At 52.8% G+C, this 23,004-nt stretch overlaps 1 protein-coding gene across 1 annotated transcript in view; it reads right to left on the bottom strand.

Annotated features, from left to right (window-relative positions):
- Positions 1 to 8,878: 8,878 nt before the first annotated feature.
- The window catches only part of UCK2 (uridine-cytidine kinase 2), a 70,627-nt gene continuing 56,501 nt past the window's right edge, over positions 8,879 to 23,004 (bottom strand). The window contains exons 3-7 of the mRNA XM_045546607.1: positions 22,487 to 22,583; positions 18,131 to 18,273; positions 12,013 to 12,110; positions 10,360 to 10,408; positions 8,879 to 9,214 (exon numbers count right to left, since the gene is read on the bottom strand). Coding sequence (XP_045402563.1) covers positions 9,075 to 9,214; positions 10,360 to 10,408; positions 12,013 to 12,110; positions 18,131 to 18,273; positions 22,487 to 22,583 — 527 coding nt within the window. The 3' untranslated portion in view covers positions 8,879 to 9,074. The remainder of the gene's footprint in view (positions 9,215 to 10,359; positions 10,409 to 12,012; positions 12,111 to 18,130; positions 18,274 to 22,486; positions 22,584 to 23,004) is intronic.

Here is a 23,004-nt window from a genome sequence, read left to right as displayed (position 1 = left end):
AAAGATCCACTTTGCCTTCACCCCTCCCTTAACCAGTCTTCACTCTTCCCGCTGGGAGGTGACTCCCGCAGCCCCCACGCTCCACGCCTTCCTCTCCTCGGCTGTTCGGCTATTCTCCAGCCCCGGGCTCTCAGGGAGGGCACCCCCAAAGTCTGGGCTTCTCCTGGGGACTCAGGCCTCCCTTTGGCCTTAGGGCTGGAAAAACGTAACGTTTATAGAAGGGCAGGGAGATGCCTGTGCTCCAACCAGCTAGCCATGACCTCGGGCAAGTCCCCTCCTCTCTGAGCCCAACTGTCCCCTTAGGGAAAAGGACAGCGTTCAGCCGGGGCCCTTCCACAGCCCTGACATGATACTTTCCAACTCCACTGACCTGCGCTGCCCAGTGAGACGGCCGCTAGCCATGCGGCCACTGAGTCCGAGAAACGCGGCTGGTCCCAGCTGAGGGAGACGAGCTGTGGGCACAGAGTAGACACCAAAACCTTACATGAAAAAAGACACAAAATATCTCATGAATAATATTTATCTTGATTACATGTTGAAATAATAGTATTTTGGATATACTATATACATAAAATGTTAAAATGAATTTCACCTGCTCTTTATTCTTTTCAATGTGGTTCCAAGAACGTTTTAAACTACGTTCGTGAAGTTCATGTGTGTCTGTGAGCCGGAGTCTCACCAGAAGCCCAGCTCGTTCAACACAGAGTGAGGGGCAACCTGGGGTCGGCCGCAGCCCCCGGGCCACCTGCAAGATCCGGTTCTGGACCAGAGGTTGTTAACCTGAGGATTAAGGGCAAAGCATTGAGCAGAACTCGGGTGATCCATGAACTTGAAAAATGACCTCTTTCTTTTCCACCAGCCTGACTGAAATCAAGCATTTCCTTCCATTATGAGGGCAATGTGTAGGCAACAGATCCTAGGAATACTGGCTGCACTTGTTTGTCAGCAACAGAGATCAGTTGTCTTCACAACCCGCTGTTGTTGCCGAGTTTCAAAATATCCCTTAGGCTGATCTCCACCACACCATTGTGGTAGTTGTTAGACTAGTCACCGGGTCTTGTTATTTGATGTGTTAATAAAGCACCAGATATTAGTATACACAGCTTTATTTTTATAGTTTGGTTAACTGTCCTTCCATGTAATTTATTTCCTTTGATGTTTTTCGGCTGTTATTTCATGTATGTAAAAACATTCTGAGAAGACAGGCTCCTTCCGCAGGTGGCTAAGAGTCCGTGGCACCAAAAAAAAAAAAAAAAAGATTAAAAACCCATTTATTTTCATCAGGCAGAGAGAGCACCAGCACATCCCGAGAGACGGGGGGCCCTGGCCCTGAAGGGGGTCCAGGCATGCTGTGGGCCGTCCCACTGAACACGCCAGTGCCCTCCCGCTTGTCTGACCCAGAGGACACAACATCTGATCCCTCCGTTTTGATGCCAGGACGTTTTGACTATCATTATTGTGAGGTCCTAAAACACGCATTCAATTTTAAGATCTACTTTAAATTACTACATAATGCGTGCAAAATCCTTCCTGACTTCATCCACAAACTCAACTTGCATCTCAGAGTGTCACCCCAGGGTGGGCATCAGGATTGGCAGAGGCCGAGAAATGGGGGGAGGCTCGGAGCTATAAGAGTGGGCTAAACCCAGAAACCCACAGAGTATGTCTCTGCATCAACACATCCTGGCTTTGTGTTGCTAAGCCCCCTCTGCAACAGCTGGGGTTAGCCAGGCGGCAGGGCTCCAGCAGTGGCTGCTAAGTCTAGTTGAGAGATTCTGCCCTAAGCCAGCCAGCCGCTCCCAGCTCCCCTAGCAAGGCAGCCTCCCACATGGGCAAACGAGGAGCACAAAAACAGCTGCGACTCACGGGCAGCTTGTACCCAGGCACAGTCCTGCTGCTCTGCCCACCCGGTAGCATTCGACGCTCTGGGCAAAGCAGGGGCCTGGCCTGAGGTTACAGAGGGAGACTCTGAAGCCAAACAGCCTGCCCAAAACCATACAGCTCCTAAGTGAGGGACTCAAGTTTTTAATCTAGGTCTATTTAACCGTAGAGCTATTTCTCCAAACAAGCTGCCTCCCCGCTTAGCCGAGGCCAGCCAACACGGAAACTCTTGAGCAGAAGGTGGAATCCCTGTTACAGAACTCAGCTGACACCAACTACACAAATGTAATGTTCAAAAATGTGTTCGAGTCTATGAAGCCCGAATCCAATCCACTGCAGACCTAGAGGCCAACAGTAGGATCTTTGCCCAGTCGCTTTGCCCCTGGGCCCATCTTCTCCTCTATGAAATGAGAAGCCTGGACTTCCATAGTTTCCAAGAGAGCCCTGCGAATTCTCAAGGGGGAGGCTATGGGGAGGCTCACTCCAGCTTCAGCCACGCAGCTTTACTCTTCTCCGATTTCTACACTGAGACTCCAGGAAAGATTCCCTGAGGGCTCCACAACTAAAACACGTTTCAAGTCAGCCAATGGACTAGCTGACTTCCAAAAGCTTGCCCAGCTCTGGAAGACATCCTAGGGAACCCTTCCCGGAAACCGCAGCCCAGAGCATCCTGGGGTCTGACAACCCTAGAGAGCAGTGCTGGCCCTGAGTGGGCTTGAGGGCAGCCTCACAACCCTCTTTCGAGTCTCCCCGCGGGCAGGGGGGCCTTAAGCAACACACAGGACATTTCTGGGGGCAATGGGACCACCAACGAACACCACAGATGTTAATGGTCTACGTGGTTAAATACACAAGGCTCCTGCTTTCCAGCCCTGCCATTGCATCTGCGTCACCTGTACAGGGTGTTATAGACCCTGGACCACCAGAATCAGAATTCACAGGCATGGATGCCAGCAATGGTTTTAACGAGATCTCACTGTGGAAGCACTACAATACCTTGTAGCAACAGAGAAACTAAGAGGGTCAGCTTCTATCAGTTCTATGAAGGCTTTAAAAAGCACTTTCCGGAAAAACAGAGAGAAATCACATCAGTAGTTACTTCTAGGGGCACCCTGACAACTCTTAGAAACCATGGTAACCAAGTAAATGGCATCGCTCCAGCAACGCAAGGCAACTCTCCTGTTGCAGTCTGAGTCCCACCGCTAGATGGCAGGCACGCGTCAGCCCTGACTACACAGCTCGTCCCACTTCCTAGCAGTTATTTTGTGTTAAATCTGTTTCCTTGTCAGTAAAACTGGAGCGTGACCACATGCCTTACATACTTTGCAGAACTCTTTCAAGGATAGACTGAAGCAAAGCGAAAGTATCACGAAGGCTGGAAAAGTGGAATGTGAGCATTGCAATGCCAGCTGGAAATTTCGAGAACAGAAGAGAAAGTATATGGCATTGATAAAGGTGAGAATATCCACAACTGTAGTTATCTTGTGGGAGAGAATCCTGGGCTTTTCAGCATAAAATCCGGTCATGACCCATGAGCTATTAGGCAGAGGCCACCCTGGCTTCCCCAGGCCCAGGGCAGTCGGAGCTCAACACTGCCTGGAACCCCATGCCATTTTCATTCTGGGCAACAGGTCTCGGGCACCACGGGTCTAGTCCGAACAGATGCTCAGGATAAAAAAGCCATGCCAAGCATTGATTCGACTGTATGAAAAATGTGCCTGTATACAGCACAATTTCATGTTCTCCTGCCCCTTGCCTCCATTCATTTAATCAAAAATAAATGTCTTGGGTTTAGTCCTAACTCAACTTGAATCACTTGGCCCTTTTCTTACTTTAGTTCATAGTTATTGAAAAAAAATATATAAGCATAGTCTAAAATCTAGCAAGTGGCTTTACTTCATTCTGGCTTTAGAAAATGATCTGATTAAAACCTGCTTTAAAATAGAAATCTAGACATCCCCCAGCACCAAGTGATAGAAATTCATGTCTCTGATTCCCTCCTCTTGAAGCAGAGGAGATCCTTTGTCACATCCCAAGTCTCCTTCTCCACTTCTCTTACTTAAAACCTTTCAGCAGGTCCTAACAGGTTTCTTTTAATCTGCACCGATTAATGGTTCCATTAAAACAGCACTAGTCAAACAGATGTTGTGACTCAAGGTGGGAAGACAAAGCAAATCCACCCCAGGGCTTCACCAGCCTCCACCTCCGCCGCTCCAACAAGACAGCAGCAAGAACCCAGTTCTGAGGACTGAGCAAGTCCCGAGCAAAGCTCCCAAGTCCAGAGGTTGTCTGCGTGGGGTGGGGGAGATGTGTGGGCAGGGCACAAAGAGGGAAGGTGGACCACAGCTAGGCACACCCGCTTGCACGACTACCTGTGTGACATCAGGCAAGTCACTCATTCTGTGACTCAGTGTCCCCAACTGCCAGAAGATGGGAGTAGTGCTTGACATCAGCTCTCCTGGAGGTACCTAAGGGTTATTTAAAAACATAGGCCGGGCGCGGTGGCTCACGCCTGTAATCCCAGCACTCTGGGAGGCCGAGGCGGGAGGATCGTTCGAGCTCAGGAGTTCAAGACCAGCCTGAGCAAGAGCGAGACCCCGTCTCTACTAAAAATAGAAAGAAATTATCTGGACAACTAAAAATATACAGAAAAAATTAGCCGGGCATGGTGATGCATGCCTGTAGTCCCACCTATTTGGGAGGCTGAAGTAGGAGGATCACTTGAGCCCAGGAGTTTGGGGTTGCTGTGAGCGAGGCTGACGCCACGGCACTGTAGCCCGGGCAACAGAGTGAGACTTCCACGGGTGGATTCTGTTTACAAGATCTGCCAAATTCCCAGATAGGGTTGCCCAGTGTCTATCAAAGTGGAACAAGTAGCTGGAAGGAAGGAGTAGAAGGCTCCGCTCATGACCGAGGGCCGCCCGGTGCCCAGCAGGCAGTGGGTGAAGAGGAAAGGGAAGCTGAGAGGCAGTAGTGAGCTGGCAGGGGCTGGGGTGCTACGAAGAGCACAAAAGCCAATCATTTTTTAATCTCTGGTGGCGGGTGATCTAGGTCTTTGAAAACCAGGGATGGACATACATACACATTCATTCATTCTGACGTACACACAGTGCCCGTATGTATTCAAACTGAAACTCTGCATGGTTACAATGTGAACCTTCCTCCATCCACCACCCACCCCATCACACGTTCACTTTAGCAGGTTTTGTTTGAGGGAGGAAGGGCTGGGAGACTGGCCTGGGAAGGCAGTAGGGGTGGGGACTGCATAAACTGGGTGACATCAGGGGGACACAGAGACAGAACGTCTGCGAACCACGGCCTCTCGGGCACCTTGGCCTGGGCTTCCCACCTGACAGGGAGAACCGCAAGTGCACTGGTCTTACCGGCATCCGAGCCCGGCTGAGGTCTGGGATCCGCCCTGCCCACTGCCCGGGACCTCGCCCACACTCCACACCCATGGCACTGCCCTCCCCCACACCCACCCCAGCCGCTCCGCTCCGGCACGGAAAGTCCTGGATCGCTCAGGGCCAAACACCACAGAGAAGGCGAGAGTTGGATCTTTTTTGTTCAGTCTTTATTTACAGCAAAATACATGATATGTGGTCATTTGGTAACTACTAACAGTAAAGGTAGGGCGGCAAAAAGAAAAGGGGGCACAGCAAGCATCTGAACAGGAAAAAAAAAGCCTAAGTCTTTATTGAGCTGCTCGCTCTGCACCCGGGCGGTGCTGGGTAGGCGCCCTGCCTCTGAGAGCCACAGAAAGCTGATGTGGACAGTCCCTGGCACAGGGAGGGCAGAAGGACAGAGACAAGATTAAGGGGGGCTATGAGTTCCAGGTGCACCCCGGGCGTGCCTTTCCCAGACTGCTCTTTTCCTTATTCTATCTGACACCGAGAATGCTCCCCCCACTCTGCCCTGAGAAAGGGCGGGGTGGCAGAGAGGGCCAGTCGGTCCCTTCCAGAAGCCCAGTCCTGACCCCAGAACCTACCCTGGCTTCTCCCACACCAGCCCAGTTCCTTGGCGCTGGAATCGTTAACAGGCACCCAGGAGACTCCAGGGCAGAGAAAGATACTCCCCTGCAGGAGGCTCCTTCCTTCCCACAGCCTTGGGTGCTGGCGCCGGCTGAGGCTGCTGGACCAGGGAACCCGCACAGGCCAGCAAGGGAGCCGATGTACAAACCAACCAGGCTCAAGTCCTCCTGCCTCCCAACTGTCTGCGAGCCTCCAGCGTGATGGGAGACTGGCAGCCCACCCTGGGTGTGGCCGCAAGCATCCGATTCAAAGCCCGGGTGAGGCAGGGAGCCAACGTCCCCAAGGTCCCCAAGATCGCTGAGCGGCCAAGAGCAGGGCAGGCGATTAGGTCAGTCCGAGGAAAGGTAAGCTGGAGACTCTTGCCCTGTCCCCTCCCCTGGCCTGCTCTACAGCAGTGCCCCGGTCTCGCCCATGGCCTCTCCAAGGGTCTACCCCTCCCCTCCAAACCGAAAGACATCTAAGGGCACAACACGTGCATCCTTCTTAGACCCCCACATCTCTGCTCACGTGGCCTCAAGCTGCCTGAAGTGAGAACCGTAGGCCAGAATTCCCCAGCCTGGAGGAGCGTGAGGCCGGGCCCTCCCACGACACGACGCCCGGGTGTCCTGCTTCCTGAACGCCTGGTCCGCACACAGCACCCGAGCAGGGGACAGACGCAGGCACCGCGGGGCGGCTCTGAAGCCAAGAACTCCCGCCACACACAGCCACTCCGCTCATCTGCGCCTCCTCCCCGAGCAACGGAGAGTGCCTAGATGACAAATGTCACAGTCCTGGTCTAATTCTACCCCTGACTCGCCATAGAATCAGAGACCCAGAGGCTTTTAAAGAAACGAAGACCATGATTTGTCCTGTGGAAGGCTCACATTCAGACACACCACTGGCTGGACACGGGGTTGCCACAGGAGGTGGAGCCTCCCGCCCCTTCCTCTCCCCAGACGCGGTGTGTCGCAGAGCCCGGCAAGCGCTGCTCGGGTGCCCCTGGACAAGCCACCAAGAATCGGTGATCATTTGACCAGGGGCATGTGACAAAGAGCATCAGAGCTGTTGCCAAGTTAGGAGTGGGCTGCAGAGACCGTGGGGCTCGGTCCCAACACCACAGGTAGATGAGGACGCAGCTACGTAAAGGCTCAGGGATGAGAGAGTCCATCTTCCAGGGCAGTGGGACAGACAGCCAAGGCACTAAATGGTTTGGCACCTGGGAGCTTCAAGTAGAGTTGAGCGTGCTACCCACGGAAGGGCCAAGGCTCTGCCAGACAGGGACGGCTTCGCCCGAGCACAGACGGGCCCCATCGAGGCCGGGCCCTGCATCCTCAGGCTGCTAACCCCGGCCTGCCACCCACCTTCATCTCCAAACTGACCGAAGCATGACTACAAAGGTGACAAAGACTGATCCGGAAACACACGCTCCAGAAGGTGCCAGCCCGGATGAGTGCCAGCTTCCAAAGTAGGCACCGGGGGGCCTCCCTTGCTCCAAGGACACGGCTGCTGTCCTCGGGGGTCCCTCAGAGCCCGCAGACTCCTGAGTGCCTCGGGCTGGCAAAGCTCTGCTGGGGACTAGGTTGGACTTTTCTGAAATAGCAACACAGATTTAGAGTCAAGTTGAGCCCGGAGAAGGGGACTGGAGGGGACATTTTGGTGTGACTAGATAGTAACGGAGGCAGATTTACCCGAACGGCTCAAACAGGCTCTGAGAGTAAGGGACGGAGAAGGTTCTCCAAGGTGTTTCCGGCAGCGGCAGCCACAGTGGAACGGCTGAGGGCGTGGCCTGCCGCGCACTGGGACGGTTGGCACTGCCACGGAAGCTCCTGGCTCTTCCGCAGCGAGAAACTGAGGCTTGGACTCTACCGTCACGCCTCCTCCCTGCGGCCCCGTCCGCCCACCCTCCCCACCCCTCCACTCAGACTGTTGCAATCTGTGCTTCCTCCAGGGGCGTTTCCACCCCGAGGCAGCTGTCAGGAAAGCCGGAAACCTCCACTGCAAATGTCGTCAACCCAAGACTTCAACGGTACCGTGACTTAAATACTCTGCTTTTAAATACTTTCTCAGACACGACAGCGGGCACAGTCCCGCCCCCTCCCTCCATCCTCCTGTCTACCAGGAAGCGATCCCACCACATCCCTGCCAGGGCAGGAAAGAGGCGGCTCTGGCTCCGCAGAGCCTGAGAAGAGACGGAGCAAGGAAGGCGCATGGCACTACCGAGGCAGCCCGGGCCGGGGGCAGGGCGGGAAGAAAATGCGGAAGACTTGGTCTCCTCACTGGGCCTTTTCCCTGAGTTTGGATTTTGAGTTGAGGTCTTACCTCATTTCAACTCAAAATAAGATAAGAGTATCTCCCGAGGACATATCATTAAGCGCTGGCTCCAAGAAGGTGGCATCTGATACCAATCGAGGGTTTCGAACCCCGTCCCCGCGGAGCTCCGTGGGCACTCAAGAGCAGTGGGGCACGAGCCGCCCTCCTCCACCCCCACATGCGCAGACGTCTGAGCCCCCCCACCCGGAATGCAACAGGCACCTTTGCCGTGGTGACACGCCAGCTCCAGTCCCAAAACACTCAAGTCCAGGCCCTCCTGCAAATACTTACGGCAAACGGCTTTACAGTATTTGTACATTTACACAAAAATAGATCCTTTTTATCTATATAGACATATATATGTATTTATAACTGGTTACACGTTGGATTCATAATTAGGCATCACCAGTAGCAGTTGGCACAGTTTCGTCATTTAAGCTCAGGGTCAAGTTCTGTTTCATTTTGCTGTTCCAAAGTACAAAAAGGAAAAAGAAAAAAAATCAAAGAGCTGAGCGCGGTGGCTCACACCTGTAATCCCAGCACTTTGGGAGGCCCGAGGTGGGAGGATCGCTCGAGCCCAGGAGTTTGAGGTTGCAGTGAGCTATGATGATACCACTGCTCTCTAGCCTGGGCAACAGAGCGAGATCCTGTCTCAAAAGAAAAAACAAAAACAAAATAAAACAAAAAGAGGCCTTTCTCTTTTCTGAGGATAGCAAGAAAAAAAGACAGAAAGAAAAAAAAAATCAAGGCATTTCATCTTCATGGTGTGTTCTTAAATACAGCCATGTCGTAGGAAACGGTATGTACAGATGAACGCTGCCTCCTGACCTCTCTGTGTCTTGGAGGCAGGGCTGGGGTCTGCAGGAGCTGGGGTCAGTGGGGCCGGCTGCTCGACTCCGAAGCCTGCCTCTTGCGTGAAGGCGTGTAGCCGTTGAGATAGCCGTTGGTCTGCCGTTTAGAGAGGCCTCCGTTTAGGATGTCCTGGATGTGCTGCACGATGAGGTTGATGGCCACTGCGGGGCAGAGACCAACAGCGTTAGGGACGAGGGCACAGACTGCAGGACCCCAACACCGGGAGTCAGCTAGGAGACCCTTCCACCAGGGAACCTACCAGCTTCCATCCCAAGATAGAGCAACCCCACGGAAGGTCTTCTCCTCTCGCCAAAACTAAGGTGGAGCTATCTTTTATTAACATTAGAAATAAATTATACGCATCGGCCAAGTGATCAATGTTAACATGACCAAAAATGGAATAAACACCAAGTGCTTTCTGACATGATACATAACGAATAACAGCACATGCCAACTCCCCTGTGGTATTATTCCTCCAGACCGTCTGAACTCAATCTAATCATGAGGAAGCAAAGAATGAACCCAAGTTGAGGGCCGTCCTACCAAACAGTGGGGCTGTGCTTTGCAAAAATGTCAGGGTCATGGCAAACAAAAGACAGGCTGAGGAACACCTCTAGGTTAAAGATTATGTCAATAATAAGTTTCCTAAATTTGATGACTGCACCGTGGTGATGAATGATAATGTCCTTGTTCTTAAAAATATACGGTGAAATATTTATTGCTGTGACTGACTCCCAAACAGCTCAGCAAAACAATAAGCTTTTAAAGGGAGGGAGAATGACATAAATTATAAAGAGATCAAGAAGACAAGGTTCTGCCTTAGAGATCAGCTCTGCCACACTATGCCTAGTCCAGGGACAGTCATACTTCCCAGAGACGCAAACAAATAAATATAATACGGGGGCCAACAGCTGCCTTTAGGAAGGGCTACCATGACGGCAGGTGGTTCTAAATTAGATCAAGGAGGAAGTCAGCTTTTGCTAGAAGGTAGCTTCAGGTGCAAGGTGTCCAAGTGTCATGGGGTGGGGGGGGAGGTGTTCCTCACTCCTCAAGGACGTAGTCTACAGCCCTCTACTGCTGCCCAAGAAGCAAAGTTCACATGTGTCCACATACAGGTACACACACATGTCCCAGGGCCTGTCCCCAAGGTCAGATGTGTGGGTGGAAATGCCTTTCTGGCTCCCAGTCACAAGACAAGTGGTGCAGCCAGGTCTACAGAGCCCAGCTGGTCACCACATGCTGTCCCCCTTATGACTGACAAAGGGCAGAAGTACGTACCGCAGGATGACACCCCGCCAGGACTTACCTAGATTGTCTGCACCTCTGGGGATTATCACATCGGCGTATTTCTTTGTCTGCCGAGAGAGGTATTTGCAGTGCGTTAACAGAGGAGTTCAGAGACAAGCTGGCCCGGGCCCCTCTCCAAGGCAATGAGGGGAAAGGGGCAGCCTAGCCACGAAACTTCGAATATAATGTTGTTTACAACTTCACAGTGAATATATCTGGGGAAACCTCAGACAGGGCCTTGCTTAGGTGAAATGTGAATGAAAGAAGGGAAGCCGGGAATGAGGAATGAAGACTTTATGTATCGGTGAGGGAAAGTGGACCAGGCTGAGTCGTTAATTCAAAACCAATTTATAATTCAACTATTAATGATCTACCATGGCTTTTTATCTACATAATTAACTTTTTCTTGAGTTCTTTTACATTGTTTCAGGGATAAACACAGGGATAAAATTATGCAAAGTAATCTTCACTGATGACCAGTTTCACTGGCTCTTATTATATTATTAAAAAAAAAAGTAACGCCAGAGACACATTCTTTTCCCCCTTTTTTGTTTCAGATTTACTCAGCCAAGCACAGTGGCTCACACCTGTAATCCTAGCACTTTGGGAGGCCAAGAGTTCCAGACCAGCCTGGGCAACATAGTGAGACCCTGTCTCTACAAAAAATTAGCCAGGCCTGGTGGTATGAGCCTGTAGTCCCAGCTACTAGGGAAGCAACAGAGCAATACCCTGTCTCTCAAAAAAAAAAGAAAGAAAGAAAAGAAAAGAAAAAACCAAGAACCCTACCTCTTCCTCCCTCTCTCTCTCACAGCTTAATTGTAAATAATTAAGGAGTCAGATCATGGTTTCACCAAGCTGGGGAAGACACATACCTGAGGTGTAAGAGTCTCCTGAGTTAAAAACTTCTCCTTCCAAAACTAGGTTCTTTCTCACATCTTCCTCCACTGGGACCCCACCAAACCACTCCCCGTCTAAGTGCCCTTCCTTGTCTTTCCCCAGGAAATAGAGGGCATTTCCTGGGCTGGGGGCCGATTTGCTGAAAAGTTGATAATTCGCCCTGCTCCCTCCTTCCTTCTCCGAAAGCCACCTCCCTAGGAATTCCCAGCTGCCGTGGGAAGGACCGGCAAGTCTGTGCCGCAGCAGAGTAAGGAAGCTTATTCCAGCATGGCATGACACTTCCCAATCGGGCCTTACATAGGGGCCAAAGACACGCTCAAAGCAGGGCTCACCTGGGCGGTGGGCGGGGTTCCGAGGGCACAGGCTGGGGCGCACCCCTCAGTGCACCCACACTCCAGCCATCTCCGACCTTGGAGACCCGAACGGCTGGGTGCAATCCTCAGACACCAAATGCCCTCAGTACAGGGTCTCAGGCCAAGACCCCACCAAGCAGGAAGTGTAAAACTTGCTGGGAATTATTAAAGGGCCAGCCTAAGGGCTGGCAGGACCCGACAGGACTACCCCAAGAAAGGACAGCAGGATAGAGCTCCCAGAGAACTCAGCAGCAGGATAAAGGACCAAGGCTGCCCTCTCTTGGGACCTCAGGACAGAGGGTCACTCGGAGAGAGGAGTGAGAGTCAAGCTCCCCATGACTCCGTCAACTCACATACCTTCCTCTGTGTCATTAAACTGGGAGTTCTACGTTCAACAGAAACAAACCAAGAACACAACTCACTGGCAAGCAGAACTCCTCAAAGGCGGGCTTGACGAACGTAATGTACTGAGATAAAATCTGCTCCAGGTCCCTGCCTCTTTCGCTGATGTCCCTCAATACTGGAAGAGAAGGAAAAACAGGAATCAAGAAAACGGTGCAAGATTCTGCAAATATCCGGCCTTGTCACGCGGGTCCCACGAACACCCCGGACGATCCACAGGCGGGATCCTGGGAGACCGGACGGAGAGCAGGGCAGCAGCAGCTTCGGGAAGAAGTGACATGTGTACGGCGTTCGATGGTCAGATTCTGCTGTGACAGATGGTCTCTGGAACACAAGGCCACCCAGCAAGGCCCACGGCCTTCTTGCTTCCCCAGTATTTGACCCAATCATAATTTCCGTGGGAACCAATAAAAGGCAGGACCACCTGGAAAGCCCGTTACGGCGGGAGGTGGTCTGGGCTGCGGCTGCCCCATGCCCTCACTTACCCGTGCTCAGGAGCAAGTCCAGGGACGACCACCCAGGCACCAGCGCCTGCCCCCAGCCCCCCCACACCACCCACCAGGGGCGGGGGCCGCTCCCGTGCACCACAAGCTCTGAGTTTGCAAACCAAAACATCACTTAGAGAAAGCTGAGAAAGGAAATGGTGGGCGGGGGCAGGGACAAAGCCCAGGTTAACACAAACACCATCTTCTCCCTGCTACCTTCTTTCTCCTGCTCAGGGACTTTCACCAGATGCTTTTTTGTGTTTCTTTTTTCTCTATTTAATAGAGTCTTTTGTCAAAAGGAGACTGATCATCTTGGTTCTGCCAGGCACATTAACCTCCCTGAGCCTCAGTTTCCCCTTTAAGTAGTGAGTTTGCAAGGAGATTCTCTCAATCAAAACAGGCCCTCCCTACAAGATGTCATTTTAAATCTTATCGCCTGAGCTGCCAAAACCTTTCTCCCCGACCCCAAAAGGTTATCATCTCCGCTGACAATGACTGCAAAGACCCTTCAGTGGCTTCTCAACCACTTCCCAGTTAACAGGCTCAAGCGTGGGGTGAACGCTCTGTAAACAGGGATGGGGAATATTTGTGAATGATTTCTGGAAGGCCAGGCCTGTAAATAATTCTGTGTTTATACACATCTACACACGCATGTGTTTACACACACACACACACACACACACACACACACGGGAGGGGACAGGGAAGGAGGGAGGGTGTCTATGTTATGATCCAGACTGACATAAAACGCAGAATGTCAGGACGCTACACAGCTGTCAGGAAGAGCACATTCCAGAAAGCCAGGTACCAGCGCTGCCAATCATCTGACTTTTATACCAGCTCCTAGATTTACAAAGTGTTTTTTCCACAGGAGCCCTGGTGATATTAATAAAATGGTTGGTTTATGCCTAATGTGTCAGGACTCGCCCGCCCAGCCAGGCAGTGGGGACATCTCCAGCTAGGAAACGATTTTCCTGGCACCCGCACATGGGGCCCTGCTCCCTCGGCCATCCCGGCAGACCTGCTGCAGGGACTCGGCCAAGGAGCAGCTGGGGACCCACCACGTGGCTCGCCCTCAAAGTCCTTAGCGCTCTGGCACACGGGAGTTACCGAGTTCAACACGGCCAAAACACACAGCGAGTGCGGCCTCCAATTCTTCACACGTCTCCAGATAAAGCTCAAAGAAAAAAGGAAACCAGATCAAAAGAGTATCAGAGCTCGGAAAACACACACACACACACACACACACACACACACACACACACACACACACACCGACACACATACCGAACCTGAACAGCTTTTAATTAAAGCCCTACAAACACCGATGCCAGGTTTGTTTCGCAACATGTTTTTCACAACTGACAGCTTTAGCACTGTAGGAAGCTGTGTCATTCTCCCAGTGCACAAGCACACACGTGCACACACACGTGCACGCACACACTGTCACCAGTCCCCCTCCTGCCCCCAGCCGGGGCCATGGCCACTTGCATCTGCAGACCCACTGACTTCATGTCTTGTCGCTGGAGAGAAACTGGCCCTGCAGAACGCAGGTGGACGAGGGTCACAGAGAATCTGCTCTGCAGCCCAAAAGCCGCCTATCGGGTAACACTGACCTGGGCCTGAATCCTGACCCCAGTAACTCCTACCTGTGACCTTGGACAAACTATTTAACCTCTTTGAATCTCAGTTTCCTTAACTGTGAAATAGGACAATGATGGTATCTTCCTCTTACGTGTTATTTAGGAACACAGGGAGAGTGTGGAAAACTCCTGGGTACAGCGGCTGGCCCTGGTACAGCGCACTAGTGCGTGTTTCTACAATGACGGCAATGCCAGCAGAACCCAAGGAAGCTTCAGGAGCGTGGTGGCTCCCGACACACGGCCCAGCGCAGCAGGAGGGCCGGCACCATGGCCTCGGGCCCAGGGGACGGGGGCAGCCCTGGGAGAGACTATTGCAGGCGGCTGGAAAGGCAGGGCTGCCGTGCAGGAAGGGGTGGCAGGACACAAACACAAGGACAGACAACGGGAAGGGGGAAGAGGGAGAAACGGGGAGGAGGAGTCATACTGCAGCTTCCACTCTGGAAGAGGAAACCGGAAGCGGGTCTGAATCCTGCCCAGGCCCTGGGAACACACAAAATCCAAAGGCACTGCCCACCTCTGCTCCCCAAGAGCCTTCGATAGAGCTATCGCCTTAAGCAGTCTGGGACCCCCCCTTGAGCCAAGGACAACACAGGGCCGGCCAGGTCACTGCAGGGAAAGGCCCTGCTCCTCAGGCAGTCGGGAAATGGGGTCAGGCAGGCCAAGGACTGAGTCAGAACAAGGTCTTAGCACAAACTGGAAACTCCAAGGACTCAAAGGCAGCGCCTACATCATCACCCTGACCCCGCACACTTGCTGGGCCAAGACAGGCTCTTGCAGAGGCTGGGCTCGAGGGCGGGAAGCCACCAGTCTACCCCATTCCCAGCTGGGCTCTCCGCTTCAGCCTTTCCAAATCCAAATAACTCTTTCTGGTTAGCCGAAGCCAAGGACAAAATCTAGAAAGACCCAAAATAAAGACAATACCTCAATGGTGAAGTCCACTCACTTTAAAAATTAGATAATTAGATAATAAAGAACAGAATGAACTCGCCGAAGGCCCAGGCAGCCCATTTCTACACACACAGGCACAGGGACTGGCAAGCCAGGGAGACAAGGCGTCAGCATCCCAAATCCCCCGCTCGCTTCTTCCCTGCCCCGTGTTCAAGGGTGGGCCAGGGCAAAGGGCACGGAGGGCAGGGGAGGTGGGCGTTGCTGGAGACCAATGCCCAGAAGTGCAGGGGGCCGGCAGGAAGGAGGTACGTCTGTCTCTCCAGGGCCACATCACTCATGGCAGACCCCTCCCACACAAGGGTCAGCTTGGAATGTGGGGGTCCCGTGCCCAGGAGGGCGGCACTACTGTCCTGAGGGGTTTCCCACACTCTCCCTGTGTTCCTAAATAACGTTTAAGAGGGAGATACCATTATTGTCCCTATTGCACAGTGAAGGAAACTGAGATTCAAAGAAGGTAAGTAGCTTGTCCAAGGTCACAGGTAGGAGTTACTGGGGTCAGGATTCAGGTCAGCTTGGAATGCGGGGGTCCTGAGCCCAGGAGGGTGGGTGTGACAAACAGAGGAATAAATAACAGAACTAACTCAAACCTCCATGAATGTCCTCAAACCCAGCAACTGCTTCTGACTCACCCTCCCCACCCCAGAGCACCCCCACACTCCCCGGTGCACGAGCCAGGGATGGTTGTTATTCTACGTGGAGCAAGAACGAATCTGTAAAAATAGCATGTGGGAAAGTCCCAGGAGTCCACGAGGAAAGTGACCTGTCCCAGGGTGACGTGTGAAGTCGGCAGACCTGAAACGGGAAAGCAGGTCCTTCCCCGGCAGCACTGGCCTGGGAAACCTCAGGGGTGGCCACCATGACCAGGGGATGTCCCCCACTTCACACAGGATCCCGGTACAAGAAGGAGACAGAGAATGCGCTGCTCAACCTACCCACGATGATCTGTTTTAATTGGACACTAAGATTCACTTACTCAAACCTCAGTTTTAATCTCCTGTGCGGTCCTCGGCAGCACCACGGCCCCCTGAGCCTGCGTACCACCTACTGGGCCAACATGGCATCAGCCCGGGTGTCACCAGCTCCTGGGGGCAGGACCACACCTGATGCCCTCAGAGGTCCTGACAGAAAACGCAGGAAGACAGAACAGCCCCGCCCACCTCAGCAGCAGATCTGTGTCCCACCACAGCGACTCGTCCACCAGGCGCCACCAGGCATCACCGCTCATCTTCACAACTATCCCAGGAGCACCAATCATTAGACAGCGTCCCAATAGGAAAATGAGGTACCAAGAGGTTAAAACACAATTGGCCAAGGTCACACACCAAGTGGACAAGCCAGGATCTCAGCCAACTATACTGGACTCCAAAATTTAGCCCTGCTGTATCAAGCTGCTGCCCTAATTTGGCAAGCCACTATGGACATCTGGGCAGGACAACCAAAGCAGGACCTGGGCTTGTGGACTAAGGTGACAAGCCAGCCTGGGACAGGAGCATGGGGAGCTCTCAGGGCCAGGCTTCAATCATCCGTCCAAATAGACCATCCAAGTCTTACCCGGCCAGTCACAACACTAAAGGCAGTCCTGTCTCCCCACGTTACCCATAAAGTCTAGAGTGTCACAAGAGCCCAGCCACAAAGCCAGCTGGGACTGTAACACAGGTGCCCTCCACCCCCGCTGTTTTCCCATCACACAGTGCTACCTGTCCCCACCCCACGTGGGAGCGGAAGTGTCGCCCTCACTGACTTACTGGAGTGTGGATCCCACTACTAGTTAGAAGAGCAAAACCCAGGACTTGTTTCTCTATGCTCTACCGGTTCCATTAACAGATCTTGCAGTGACAACACTAAACTGGATAAACATTTATTTCATGAACCCAGGCAAGAAAATTGCCCAGAATTTTGAGGTCAGAGGCTCTGGGCTAGAGCTAACAAAATTTTAATCGGCCAGTAATTTGTCCTGTGACTAGAGGCTACCTCATCATTTCCTGTGTCTCCCTCCCTCCTTCACACAAGGAAGCTCAAACCTGAGTCATCGTCCACTCCTTTGTTTGGTCACCCCCACTACTGCCCCTGCTGGGTCCAGTCTGTTCTAACTCCACCAATACCTTTCTCTTCGCCCCCCACCTGAGGACGACAGCTCCGCTCTGGTGCAGCTCAGCTGCCCCAACTGCGGCCTTCACTTCCACTTCCTCCGTCAGAACCATCATCCAACACAGAGCACTGGCCACTTCACTTGCCTTGCTCCAAGCCCTGTGGCAGCTTTCCCTGCCTACCAGGAACCAGATTAGCTAGTCTTGGTGCCCACAACCCCAAGCCACTTTCTAGTGTCTCCTGATGCAACCCTCTGGGCACTCCAGCCACCTGACACTCTCGGAACAAGCTGCTCTCTGTATCTGTGCCATGCACCTTCGGGGGTTGCCTACGTCCGTCACCCTACCCTACAAAGACCTGACCCCCTCCCCTTCTTCCATGAAGCTTCCAGATCTTTCTCTCTAGTAGATGTCCTACAGGCTTAATTCACAGCCTCGGCTCCCCAACCAGTGGCATTTCTGCGCCTTGTACGCAGGGAGCGCAGGCAGGCGCACACTCAGGGCCTGTAGAGGGACAACCACAAACGAATGAGCCGGCTGGAAAGAGTGACAAAGCCTCCAGAAAGCCTCTGGAGATTAAGAGCTAGCAGAGCAGCGTAACAAGCCGGGCTGCCCAGAGCTGCAGGAACAGGGCCACCCTGTCCTCGGGCGTCCTACAGTTAGTCCCCAAAATCAAGACCCGGATGCTTTATGGGAAAATCACAAGGAGCTAAGCATCTAACCAAACCTTTTCCCAGCAAAACCGGAACGTCAGCTTCTCATTCCATCTCCCTGACCGAAATACTATGTGACTAATCCCTTCTCAAATGTCAGCAAACATCTGGGCAGCAGGCTGTGCCCTGTGACCACGCAGCCACCTTGGGGAAGGCAGGCACAGGCTCCGGACTGGAGGGAGGGGGTGCCCTGTGACAGGCTGCCAGCTCCCTGTCCCAAAGGCGGCCACCAACAGGGTCACCTGAGGCTCTTAGAACATACCTCTGCGGGACAGTCGGGTGTCGGCGTCCGTATCCACGAACAGCTTCATCTGGAACAGGTCTCGTACCTCCTGGGAGTAGAAGGCCAGGATCCCTTCAAAGAGCACCACGTCTGCAGGGTAGACAGTGACCGTCTCCTCCTTCCTGCAAGCCAAGCACAGAGCAGGTGACGGGCTGTGCCAGGCAGGGGAAGAGGAACAGGAGAACCAGGGCCAGAGCATCTGGCTGGGCTGAGTTCTGGGCTCCATCCCCACTCAGACTTCAAAAGCTCAGCTAACTCAGCCTCCCAGGGCCCCCGGACCACCCCGGAAGAGTCAAAAAAAAGGGGCCATACAGCTGGACAGAGGTCTCCTTTGACCGGTGCTTCTGAGCTTTCACCATAAAGCAGACACAGGGGCAGACATCCTTCTCGGAATAAAAGAAAAAAATCCTGCTGTTGAAGGAAGAATAAAGGCAGACAAAAGCAGATGTGATTTCTTTTTTTCTCTGAAGGCGTCTCCAGGAATGCTCTCGTGCCTGGCATTTATGGAACCTAACGCTCTGAACTTTAAAAACAGAAACTCACAGTTCTCTCTCAACCACACCACTCCCTCCCCCAAGACCTGAGGCAACTGCAAGGATGGAGAAAAGGCGGGAGGTGGGGAGAAAGGAGGGGGAAAAAGACAAGTCTGCAGAGCGGTGGAAGTACCGGATCCCGAGTTCTGTCTGGTCGGGCTCTCGCACGGTGGCCACCCCTCCCTCGGGCCCCCTCGGTACCAGTAAGGCAGGGAGACATGACCCCATCCACCTGCCCCACACAGCTGGGACTTTTCAAAAGCCAGAGGGGCTGACAAGAGCTGGCCTCTCCCGGGTGGGCCTGTGGGGTCCAGCTCCGCCGTGCCTCACTTTCCCCGTGTTCTTATCCTCTGACTCTGTCCTGTAACCGCCTGACACATGGTGGATTGGATACACCGCCTCTTGCTTAGAATTCACGGACGGGGAAATAATGAGCATCATTACAAGGTGTGTGCTCACTCCAGCTAGCAGACTAGAAAACATCTGTGAATAAAACCAAATATGAAACAAATTTTTTTTAAAGTCCCTTAAAACAATGGTTCTATCTGTACGAGCACAGGGAGGCCAGCAGCAACCTCAACCAAAGAGGACGCCGTTGGGACTTCCCTCCCATAAACGCTCTCTGATGTCCTATTCGCTGGACCCTCGGGTTGGTGGCTGAGTTGTTGGGGTAACTGCCAAGTGGCAGGATGTGGGGCGTGGACAATAGCGGGAGAAGACCACGTTAGGAAGATTAGGAGATTCTCTAGAACCATGCTGTAGCTGGAATGCTTATCACAATCATCTGGGGAGCTTTTAAAAATATCTATACCTGTACCCTATGCCCCGAGGCTCTGATTTTCTAGTCTGGGGCGGAGCGGGAGCTTCCGTATTGTTAGAAGCTCCCCAGGCCGGGTGCAGAGCACCAGTCCAGAGGACTGTCAGCTGCTGGATGACAGCGTGCACCTACTGCACATGAGAGAGCAACCCGGGGAGAGTTCAGAATACCAGGGAGAGGAGGAAAGGCCCTGTTGGGGAACAAAGAAAAAGTATTTATGGGACTCCTGGGGTTCCATCTGAAAAACACACTAACAGAGAAGACCACGACTGCGCTGGGTTCACCAACACGGGGCCAGCATCCCCCACCCCAAATGCTTGGGACCAGAGGGTTTCAGATGTGTTCGATTCTGAAATACTTGCATTGTACTTAGCTTGAGCGTCCCTACTGCAGACGTCTGAAATCTGAAACGACCCAATGAGCGTTTCCTTGGATTGTCATGTTAGTGCTCAGAAAGTTTCAAGTTTTGGAGCTTTTCAGATTAGGGACACTCAGCCTGTACTGACACTACACCAAGTGCTTATCAGGATGCCTGATAAAACTAAAAAAAAGGAATAGGTGCTTTTCCAGGAAGGAGAAAATAACTGCCTGCTTTGTTGCTGGTGCCCCAAAAAGTTGGAATCGATCATTTCCCAAGTCCAAATGTAGGTCTGGGTAGGAGAAACTTTCAAAACAGCTCAGAGCTTTTAAAAACACATAATAAAAACTGAGCAATAAATGTGCAGAATGTGCAAGGAGCCACACTTGGCTTAATACCCCACTTAGGATTCTGCCTGGGAAGTCCCCCAAAGCAGCTCAGACTATTAGATCATTTGAGATAACCTAGTCCAACCACCTCGTTTGGCTTATGAGGAAAAGAAAGACCAGAGAAGGGTGTTTGCAGAGAATGTGTCTTCTTGGTTTTAGCCCAACAAAATGCCCCCATGTTACCAAATGCCCACAGGCGGGTGGGATCAGGTGACCCTAAACAGCTGGAGGCCTAACAAGTAGGCCTTGAGATTTGGGGAGCGGGGTGGAGCAGCCGCTGTGAGACAGGGTGGGCGGGGAAAGTTTCTCAGGAGAGATGGGCTCTGGGCCACTAAAGAATAAGGTTTTAAAGAATAAGGTACGAGACAAACCAGGAGGAAAAGAGAAACCTGTCTGTATCGGGAATTCTGTTAGGATTTTCTTTTGTTCATACACGAGCTGGGCAGAACTCCGACTGCACAAGGCATTCACCTTCCTCTCCTCTATCCCTGGACCCTGCCCTGGTCGGGCCCCGACTCTGGCCAACCACCCTCACTGCCCCTGCCCTCTCCGTTTCTCACCGGGCTGCTCCAAAGGCTTCTTCATAAATGGCACTGCGGATCCTCTCTTCCTGCCAGCAGAATGATCTTTCTGCTCGACTTTAGAGCCATCTGGGGCCCCCTAGTGCCCACACACTTGTGCTCCTGGCCCTGCCCTCTACAGCCCTTCATAACCCGAGCCCTGCCTGCCTCCCCACTGCTCGAATGCCGTTTCCTACCAAGCTTGTCCGAGCCCATCCCTGAAATGCTTCCCCATCCTTCCCCTCGGAATCGGAAATCCCTTTCCCCAGCAGTTTCCCATCCTCCCCAATAAGGCCTACCCATCACCTCCTCTGTGCAGCCTGCTCTCAATACTCCAGCTCTCTCCTCCTGTACACTCTTCTGCAGGCCCTTGCCTGCATTTTACTTTAGCAGGTGCCCACCCTGAACTTGGGAAGTGGCGGGCTGGACTGTCTCTTATCAACTTGATGCCACCACCACTCCCTTCTAAGGGGGAACTACGATTCCCTGAATCCCTCTCCCCTTGTGCTTCCAGGTTATTTTGCCAACGAGAGACTTAGAAAGTGAAAGTGAAGCAAAATCCATAATGTTCAGGAGACTGTGACAGTGAGACAGGGACACTTTGCAAATAGGCCACAAGCTCCCACGCTGAGCCTAGCGCCCAGGCACGGTGGTTTCTTAGACTTTTCCACAGACCTCAGCTCCAGGGCCTCAGGCTGGAGTCACTGGGGACTGTTTTCTCTGATTTCTCTACAGCCTTCCAGGTCTTCGGTCTCCTAGGCCAATGTCTGCGTGAGCTCCAATTCCTACACTAAACCCCTTCGTTCCTGCATGATCTGTAGTGGTTTGGTAGGAAACAGGGAGGGTGATGCATGGTATGTTGATCTTTGAATCTCTCCCGCACGGCGGAATCTGGCCCAGAGTAGAAAGTGCTTCCGAGGGCACTGGTGACAGGTGGGGCGGAGAGGCCCACTTTGCATCCAACACATGCTCTCTCTCATCGCCCTGCTCCAGCCAAATCTCCGCCACACTCTCAAGTTCTGGCTCGTGAGAAAGACACAGGCTGTGTGTGCTGCATTAAAGGCCGGCAGAGTAGCTCTGCACAGCTCTGAAGGGGTGTGGGGGTCTGGCCAGCAGGAGTGCCAGCCTCCAGGGGCCCAATCCCACCACTCAGGGGGAAGGAGGATGGGACAGAAGCATGGCCACGTCTCTCTTCCTAACCAGGATCATTAAAATCAAGGCTCCAGTGGGAATGACTGGTTTGATTTGATTGAAAAAATTTCTGGAGGGTCTGGTTGATTCTGAGATTAGCATCTAGTGACTTCAAACCCTCACACCTCTGCACGTGGTCTAATCCCAAGGGAACCAGGAGAGCAGGAAGAGCAACAGGTTTCTGCATTCTTCTTCCTGCCCTTCCTCTAGCCGTCCCCTTACATCTTGTTCCGAGAACAGCAGCTCAGGGATGCAGATCAGAACACACGCACAGCCCTCGTCCAGGCTCAGTCACGAACCCTCCGGGGTAACGAAGCATGACCGGACTGTCCCAGGGAGCGTCGGATGAACTCCCCAACCCGTGTGCCCGATGGCCCGTGCTGCCACCACTGCTGGGTGCAGGTCTGAAGTGCCAGGGGTGGCGTCTCAGCACAGACTAGGGGGCCACAGGCAGCAACCCCAGCCCAGCCCAGCCCAGCTCACTTACCGGGAATGGGAGACAAAGTCGTACACAGGGATCTGGACTGTTTTCCCTTCGGTGATTTCTTTGAGTGTTTGGAAGATGAGTTCATTGTCAAAGGCATCTGAAGGAAATCAAACCGTTAAAGTGCTGCTTAATTTTGTAACACCAAAACCGTTAAAAGTGTTGCTTAACTTTGGAACAGCATCTCCTACAACCACGCGCAGGGCATCCTCACGGTACGCGGGTACGTCACACACCCTAAGGCAGCACGCCGCCCTCCCAGACTGGATTTCTGCCCAAAGCAGAACGAAAGTTCCCTGCGTGTCGAAATGGGTGTGTGAATGAGTTCGGACAGACTGATTTCTTTTCTTCTTCTTTGACATTCCAGCCCTGGCTTCGGAGAGCTCTCTCCCCTCTCCCAGTTCAGCTGTCACCCCGGGATCGTCCCATGTTTGCCTGGAAAGCATACCCATGACAGGGCACCAAGCCAGGGAAGTGTGATTCCAACGACTGTAAGAAACCCACACCAGCTAACGGAGCAG

The sequence above is a fragment of the Lemur catta genome, chromosome 3 (assembly GCF_020740605.2).
Source record: "Lemur catta isolate mLemCat1 chromosome 3, mLemCat1.pri, whole genome shotgun sequence".
Taxonomy (NCBI): domain Eukaryota; kingdom Metazoa; phylum Chordata; class Mammalia; order Primates; family Lemuridae; genus Lemur; species Lemur catta.
The sequence above is the reverse complement of the archived record's forward strand: the minus strand, read 5'-3'. Positions and strand labels throughout refer to the sequence as shown.